General features: G+C 32.8%; 1 protein-coding gene across 4 annotated transcripts; it reads right to left on the bottom strand.

Moving 5' to 3' along the window:
• Positions 1-240: 240 nt before the first annotated feature.
• On the bottom strand, positions 241-8,918 carry Vom2r5 (vomeronasal 2 receptor, 5). Of its 4 annotated transcripts, none has more exons than XM_087588292.1 (6): positions 8,713-8,918; positions 5,860-6,142; positions 4,672-5,475; positions 3,597-3,821; positions 2,296-2,419; positions 241-1,150 (listed from the first exon to the last, which is right to left on the bottom strand). In XM_087588292.1, exons 1-6 carry the CDS (start codon positions 8,916-8,918, stop codon positions 267-269), a joined length of 2,526 nt encoding a protein of 841 aa, XP_087444418.1. In that variant the 3' UTR covers positions 241-266.
• Between the last annotated feature and the right edge of the window lie 590 nt (positions 8,919-9,508).

Here is a 9,508-nt window from a genome sequence, read left to right as displayed (position 1 = left end):
CAAATCAAAGTGATTGTAGCCTCTCATTAATGGAGAATTCCTGTTCTCAATATGTTTAGGTTTCTGAGAGCTCATTTGCCACCAAAACTTAGTAATTGGTATTGCTTTAGGCAGTGCTGTCCTGTGGTACAAATACTATTCTTAGATATTACTTAATTTTCTTTGATGATTTATGAACACTTTTCTTAAGACAAAGCAAAATAGATATGTTGAGAATCTTCTAATATTTTAAAACTATCAAAGGGTCGATAAAGCAATTTATTTTTCTATTTCCGAAGAACATTTAAATCTGGTCGAACTAAAAGAACATAACACTTTTGGAAAAATATACACCCTAGCAACCCTGCACTAGAAGCCAAGATGGAGAAAACCTCCACAATAACCATATCCTTCCCCCTGGTGCTGTGGTAGACAGGGAGGAAGGTGATCCAAACACTGTAGAACACCAACATGCTGAATGTTAAGAACTTGGCCTCATTGAATCTGTCAGGAAGGTTCCTAGCCAAGAAAGCCACAGTGAAGCTCCCCAGAGCCAAGGAGCCCAAATATCCCAAGACAAAGTGGAAGGCAATGACTGAGCCTTTGTTGCAAATGATGATTACCTTCCCATGTTCAGATTGTATATCTCTGTCAATAAATGGAGGAGATATCACCAACCAGACTGCACAGAGAACAAGTTGGATTAGGGTGCAAATGGGAATGAGCAAGTTAATTGCCCCTTTTATCATTATCTTTTTTATCCTTCTCTCTGGAGTAGTGAGCTTGAAAGCTGTGACCACAGTTATTGTTTTGGCCAACACAGTAGAAATAGCAACAGTGAAAAATATTGCAAATGTGGTCTGCTGCAGGATGCAGGTGGCCTGGTTGGGGTGTCCAATGTAGAGCAATGAGCAGAGAAAACAGAAGACTAGAGATATGAGCAGGATGTAGCTGAGAATGCGGTTGTTGGCTTTCACAATGGGTGTATCTTTGTACTTCACAAAAGTGACCAGGACTAGGATTGTGATGGCTGAGAAGGACAGGGCCATGCAGCCTAGAGCCATGCCCAGTGGATCTTCATAAGCGAGAAATGTCACCACTCTTTGGAGACACTGGCTTTGTTCTAAGTTGGCATATGAATCATCTGGACATTTCACACACTGCTCCATATCTGCTGGCAAAGAACAATAATCCCTTATAAGGTACCATAATTGTGTATTTAATAATTATATATTTGTTTTATTCAGAGGATATATCAATAATTTGGGGTTGAGAATATATTTTGTTAATTATTGCTCTAGGGACTAATAACTTAAGCCTGCTATCTATTAACCTATGCTTTGAGATGGAACAAATTGTTATAAAAAATGGAAAATTTATCTCTTAAACAAAAATGAAATAAAAATATGATGATTACTAATATGCATAATCTCAGTTGATTTTATTTCTCAAACCATAAAATCACTATTTAGACATAAGGGTAGTACGCAAACATATTTATTGATTTTGATTGACCAAAATCATTATTCTTTGGGAATTGTGCACTTTGTCTTTATCTACACATAGTCTTGTGAACATGCAATTCCTCATTCAAATACTGTTTGTGTAAAGGAATATTTTCATTCTTGAAGCCGTATGTCTCATAAACTTATGCATGTCCCTCTTGTTGTTGTACAATTTTCTTCCCCAAAACTAATCCCCCTGGTTATGGCTATAGAAATTTATGGCATGAAGATTATTTATATTGACATTCATCCCGCTTGCCTTAGTTAGGCTGTGATTAATAATAAGCACTCTCCCATCTCTTGTTGCATTGTTGAAATCGTCACTCTTTTTCTAATTTTTGATAGGAAATGCCTAATTTCTTTTGCTATTTAAGATATTAATATATGTTTCGCTAGAGAACACTTGTTGTTCTGAGCATCTTGTTTTTGTCAAGGACTAAACTGTGTGACAGAAAGATTGTGCACTGTACATGTATTCAAGATTCTCTGTACATAGGATCAAAGAAGAATAAACATCTGCTTAGGTTATGCCTAAAATTATTTTTAAAAAGTTTTCACATGTATGTCCCCTGAAACATTTTCTGCATAATATAAAACCATTATCCATTATATTGTGAGAGACATGAGATTTTTTAGAAGATATTACAGGAAATATATTGGATCCAAGAGAAACTGATATTATTTAACTAATTTAATTCTTAAACATGGAGAATTTTGGGCTATAGTTTCCATCTAGGTTATATCATATTTCTAGTTTGTAAAGAGAAGGTATTCGAATTCATCAAATGTTCTTCTGCATGAAAGCATGTACCTGTATCATTGGCAATCTCATTTTCTTGACACTGGACACAATCAAAGCAGCAATCGGCTGTTTCTTTCTGATGAATTTTTCTGAATCCTGCAGTACATGTCATACTACACACTGAGGGGGGAATCTGAGGCAATACACATATAGACACACAGACACACAGATACACACACATTTATATGTAATATATATATGAAGTATGCAATTATATATATATGTATATATATGTAATTGATGTGTATGTGTGTGTGTGTAGTTCATGAATACATCATATGCAAAATGACCCATAGATTAATAAATGGGACATTAACAGATATATTCCTCTGATAATTTATTATTGTATTACCTTAAAATATACTGAATGTCATACAATAATTACTATGTCATGTAATATTATATATAAAATATTGTTTGTGTAACAATTTAAATTTCTTCCTTGCTAATCTGATTAATTCAAATGGAACGTTTATGTGGCATCAGTTTTTTTCCCAAGATTTATAAATAAAAATAGTAACACTGAGTTTTATGGAGAGAGAAGATAGGATATATCAAGAAAGACTTATTCAATGAATAAGAACAAAGTATGTCATTTAAGACTCTCATACTATTAATGAACTTTTCCTAAGTGTAAAAGATAACCTCTAATACCCATTCCATCCCTACCCTTGTTTCTATTAGAGAGCTCCCCCAAAATCTGGCCACTCTGGCCTCACTGATCTAACATTCTCATATTCAGTGTCATGCACCCTCCATAGGCCTCTCTTCACTACGATTCCAGATAAGGCAATACTCTGCAGAGGAGGGGAAACTGGGAAGGAGGATAATATTAAATTTAAATAAATAAAATTAATAATAAAAATCTATAAATTAAAAAGTGAAAAGTTTGAATCTGGAAAAATACTTCTCTTAGTGAATCCATGCTCTACTTAATTAGGCTACAACTTTATGCATACATAATCAGAAAATTACAGCGTTTATCTGTAGTTACAGTAATATATATATATATATATGTAAAATATATATGTGTGTGTATGTATACATGTATATGTTGGTATAAATTTAATAAATATATTTCTGTAGTGTGGGGTAAATAGTTACATCGCTGCAAAGGAACATGAAATTCAGAGTTCTTGAATCCCTATGACCGGATTACATGAATTTTAATGTTATTCAATTTTGGTGCTTGTAACTGAGAATGGTCATTTGCAAGAGTATTAATTGGTCTTAACCACATGGACATTGTCTCAGTGCATCCTATTTTAAAATTTAGACATCTATAAAAATAAAAATTATAATATACTTACCAATGTTTCTCCTGTGACCCACTCCCAGTCTTCAGATATATGAAGTTGTTGACTCTGTGGCAAACAAGGAAAATAGCTTCCTATTTTCACTTTTAATCCGAGGCCTTGTGGAAAATTCCAAGTGATGAAAATGTCATACGTGGCACACTGATTTTCCTTATGTTTCGTGTCCACCAGTTCTCCAACAGGGTTAGTAAATTCAATAGTTTTCAGCAAAGAAGTCACCTAAATGAGAGGAATCATTAGATGATTACATGTGAATATCAATACAGAGAATGCCAAATTGAGAATGTCCCATGATCTTTTAGTTTCTTTCAGAAAAGACAGGTGTATTAATGTAATCCGATGTAGTAAAATGCACTATACTGAATTATTACAAGTTATAATTACATGCTATATTGTATAATTACATGTTAATATAACTTATATTAATGTGTGATGGTTAAAAAACCTGGAATAAATGATTACCAGAGAACAAATCACATGGTTTGTGTGTGTATGTGTACACATGTTTGTCAAAAATAATATTTAAAAGCTAAAGCCAAATATGTAAGAAATAAGGGGAAATTAAACATTCTGGAAGTTTTGGAAGTAAAGTATGATAGTGGGTAAATCATGTACATACTGCACACATATATGAAATAACCATAAACTTAATACAATGTGCACTCTTCATCATTTGTGTTTTATAAACAATTATTAATTCAAATGAATATCTATTATCAGAGCACATATACTTATTTTTGAGAAATTCTTCTTGAGAAAAATAGTCTAGTCTAGTCATCACTTAAGGATTTTATGATAAAACTCTTGGCTCTTTTTAAATTTTGAACTTATTTGGTTAAAAATTGAAACACAATTTCACATAATTCACTGATATTTATAAAAATGTATTGTCTCCTATTCAATGTTATCACTGTTTAAGATATATCCAGGTCAAAAATTCATTTTGGAGTTTTGCAGTATAGAAAACTATACACTGAGGGACAACCTCTCACAAATGTATGTGAACTTCCTAGTGGCCTGAAAGGTCACATTGATAAATCTAAGCATAATGAAATGTAACAAACATTACCTGCTGACAGTCGGTGAATAATCCTTTGGGTTCTTCCATTTTCTGAGACTCTACTTGTTGAAAAATGAGTTTATGGTAGGTGTGGGCCACAGCATACACAGCATTATACAAATTGTAACCTTCTTCACTCAGGACCATGTCAAATGTATGCTGTATTAACCATTCTAATGGGTTTTTGAACGTAAAACAATCCATTTTCTTCTTGTTCTTTGAGATTGAACAGTTAAAATGATTCCACTGCAGCATAGACTGCGAAATGTCTACCGGATACATGGATGTGTTTATTGTTTGCATAAAATTTCTAAATACAGCAATGTCAGTGTGGTGGTGGGCAAAAGTGACAGTCCCGTGGGAGAAATCAAGGCTGAAATCTTTTTTATGTGTGATGACATCCCATTGTGAGGTTGTGATCCAGATTCTCTGTGCACCTAAATATGCCCATCTTCTAAAGCTGAGTTCTAGAGTGGAGTTCACTTCTCCATAAATGATAACAACCTTTGCTGAAGATGTCATAAGTTGTTGGTCATATATCTTAACTCTTGTCTTGTATATCTGCATGGTTTCTGGGATCATATTCACAAAAGCTAAACAGATTGCATGCCTTTGCATTTCTTCTCTCAAGTCTGAAAGAAACTGAATACCTTGGTCATCATCTGAGATGACCAGTCCTATCCAAGTCCATCCAAAATGAAACATCAAGGAGACCATGCCATGGAACAAATATGTGTCCTTGGCTGCTATCTGATAGATATAGGGAAACTGGTCATGGTCACTCAGATTAGGGTTAAATGAGCCAAAGAAAATCTAAAGAGTATAGAAGAGAGGATGAAACATCCACATGAGAAAATGATTGTTACAAGGTTTGGACATATATACAAGTAACGTTTCTCACCATTCAGAACTCAGATTAAGTGTTGTAAGATTACAGTATACATATCATATATTTTTACTATTATATCCTAGAATATTCCTGAATCTGAATGTTCTGAAAAGCAGTTTTTTCTATTTTCCCAGTATAGTTATACAATCTGATTATTTTACTTTAGTGTGTGTGTGCGTGCGTGCGTGTGTGTGTGTGTGTGTGTGTGTGTGTGTGTGTGTAGCAGCATACCCACAAATGCATGGTGTCCAAGTTTTATTGTAGGCACATGTAAATGGAATTTAAAAGTTGGTGTCACACCTTATTACCTTTGGTGTTCTTGAATAAATTGATAGTTTTAAGGATGTTGTCCATGATGGTCCTGTAAGGTCTACATCACAAAGTTGATTTATACCACAGTAATAATTAAATAGTTCAGAATTGCTGTTTTGATGTAAATATGCTTTATCCAGAACTCCCAATGTATCTTCACACAGGCCAAAAATGATGTTAAATATCAAAGACATGTTGGGCAAAAGATAAGGATTCTTGTTGATCTCATCAGTTGCAAATAACAATACCAGAAAAAACTCATATTTTCTTGCTGGTATCCTAAAACCAAGCATAATGATGTTGAAGGGAGACGTATGAAAAATAAAATTTCAATTGTAGTTAAGTTTGTACCACAAGACATTCTAAATTTCTGTCTAAATTTCATGAAATAAATCTCATAAATTAGAGATCTTAATATTTGAATACAACTTAATAATTCATAGACCTAGGATACTAATCTATGATAAATTTTTTAATTGTGAAAGTCAATAAGAGGACTATTTTATCTCTGAATACAATCTTCAAGCCACATTAGAGTCCAATTGAGTAAGACTGTTATAATATAGTCTGGGAGATGTAATTCCACCAATGCAAATAACAAGCATGACTTAAACCACACATGAAATACAAAACATATTTGCACTATATTTTTATTATTTAAATGTACTTTATATTCAAACATGTTAATAATATTTAATATTTTGCAAATCATAGATTACATCAAAAATTTTTGTTCAACTTTTACATTCATATACCTTTATACCCAAAAATATCAATAATGGATATTTAATATGTTTATTACTCATGATTGTATATCAAATGTTGAATAGTAAATTGTTTCAAAACTCAAAATATTATTTGAGTATCAAGCAGAGTAAAAGAGCATGAAGAATTCAAAGGTAAATCATTTAGAAATATATTCAAAAGCCCTTATATAATAATACCTAATAGAGTAAGTATATGCAAAATGAATTATATATCTGTGTAAATGATCTAACAATCAATTTATTTTAAAAAGGGTATCAGTTCTTTTAGGAGAGAATTTATTGTATCAAAAGAACATTTTTCAAATTTCAAATTAGGAAAAACTCTTTGAAGTTAAACATTATAAAAATGCTAATTTTATGCATAGTGAGAAACATTATCAATAATATTTCCTTGTTCGTAGAACATGTATTTAATAGTTTCAACTGTCAATATTCATTAAAATATTTAAAGATATATTCCACTTAAATGTATTTATTCATTTCAAGTACATTAAATGATAGAATATACTCTGTAACCTGAATAATATCTTATAGGCTCCATTACACATCAACTTAAAGTTACCTTTTAGTGTGTTGTTATTATTTTAAGTTTGTAAATGTGGATTGACATTTCTCTTAACACTTCAGGCCTCCTAATTCTTTAAGGTCCTTTAACAGTTGTCTGAGCAGTAAGATCTTCTTCCATTTGAAATGTGTTCCTCTGCCCAAGCACAGTTGGCAGTTCATCTGTTCATCTGTTACTATTAGAAATTACCTCTCATCTGGAGTAAAACACCAAACATGCTCTTTTTGCTGAAATTATCACTTTTCACTTAAATGTTTGGACCTAGATTTTTCTTCTAAACTGTAAAAGTGTATTGGTACAATTCGTATATTTGTAAATTTAAATCTTATTATGGCTTATAGAAGTGTCACTAATGAGAATGTCCACTATTTCTTTCAATGAAATCTGGGATAATACAGAGTGCATCAGAAATGAAATTTCTACTGACCTAACCCAAAATTACAATAATGTGAAGCCACCACCAATATCAAAGTGTACACAGTATACTGTGGCTAACAATTCGAAAATATTTTGTTTAAATCCCAAAGACAAAAAAATTGAATAAGAAATGGGGTGAGCGTCAGGGATAGAAAAGTGCAGGAAACTTCAGTGTATGAAAGAATGAAGTTCCAAGCACACTCATTAGCGAAAATTTGAGTGATTTCAAGACCCCCTCTCTCATGATCTGCAGGCACAAATGATAACATCTCACATTTGGAATTTAAGAACTATGTAGCCACATTGAGAACAGCTTCTTATCCACAAGAAGTACATTTATTCTCCTAGATTTTCTCTAATGTAAAATATTTTAAATATTAAGAAAAATATTGAATGTCTATATGATACAGATAATAAGTCTAATATGTGACTGAGTATTTGCATCACTGGATGAAAAGATATTCTGCTAACAGAATAAGAAATCTGGCAGGCTTTTTCCATATTCAGTGACAGCTCCAGAATGAGAGGAGTGGCTCATTTAAAGACTATTTTATAATGCAAAGCATATACATGCTCATGAGTATATATTTAATAATATACATGTAATCATATATAGTAGACATCTTTCCACCACCATACCACACAGATTTCAATGTCTGAGTTTATGCCCAAATTTTAGAGGCCAAAATTAGATAACCATATTATTGAGGCATTTAGAGGTATGTTTATACAGGAATGGTTGGCAGAAAATTGAAGAGAGGCAGTGATGCAGTCTCCTCATATTGAGATTTTGCCAAAAGTGGGAATTATGAATTCAAGGTAAAGGTAAAAACATATTTCAATATATGATATCAATAACGATTCAAGAGATAGAATCCAGTCTCTCTCATTTCCCAGCTTTGTGAAATAGAGCCAATGTAGTAAAGCTAAGGTAAACCATGACACATTTGAAAGTCCTAAAATAGTGATTGAAATTATAATTAATTTTCTGTCGTTCCTAAAGTTACAAGGGAAAAATTGGACAGAATCTCACAGTTGTGTACACAGCTACATATTTCTAATTCATAGTATTGAAGCAGGAAATAAAGTTAATAACTTACCTAAAATTAATAATGTCATTATAAAAATCTTCTGGAATAGGGCCCTCGTGTGTAAAAAGAACAAAACCACAGTCACTTCGCAAATCTCCATCATTATCTTCACTACTCTTTATCCTCCAAAAGCAGTTGGGTTCAGTCAAACTGCACAAGATGAGACAAAACTTCAGGGAAAAAATGGCAATAGTGAAAGCACACAGCTTCTTCATGTCTCCTAGGATCTAGCATGGAGCAGTTGTGAAACCTGATTCTTATGCAGGCAAACATAACACACACATTTACACCAGTTTGTATATTTTAAGGCTTCTGCTGATGGGCGATCCACTTAATTATATTCAACAATTCATTTCTGTTCATCCTATGTTCTGCTCCCTGGATACAATGAGAAAATTCTGGCCTCAAGCTCTACATCTGAGGTCTGAAAACTTTTGATCAAAACATTTCCAAAAACATGTTTTGAAGATAATGTTCTCCATCCACAGCTGCCATGATTTCATTAACATCAATGCCATAAATATTCCAAAGGCCAATCTTCTCTTGAACAACCTTCAACAGACCAGTGTCAACAGCAATATTTATGAACCCAATAGATTTCCTCAGAACTTTTATAGTAAGACAAGAGTTGAGAAGGTATAAATGATCCATATCATTTGGACTTTGAGTTGAATCGTGGCACATTATGTCTTTCATTCCCTGGTGTAGGGAAGGGAACTTTCACATTCAACATTGAGGCAGGAGTTGAACATGTTCACAAAATCTCCTTAAGCGTCTCATGATTCTTGTGATCTGGAGAATATAT

The sequence above is a fragment of the Rattus norvegicus genome, chromosome 1, assembly GCF_021556685.1.
Source record: "Rattus norvegicus strain SHRSP/BbbUtx chromosome 1, alternate assembly SHRSP_T2T, whole genome shotgun sequence".
Taxonomy (NCBI): Eukaryota; Metazoa; Chordata; class Mammalia; order Rodentia; family Muridae; genus Rattus; species Rattus norvegicus.
The sequence above is the reverse complement of the archived record's forward strand: the minus strand, read 5'-3'. Positions and strand labels throughout refer to the sequence as shown.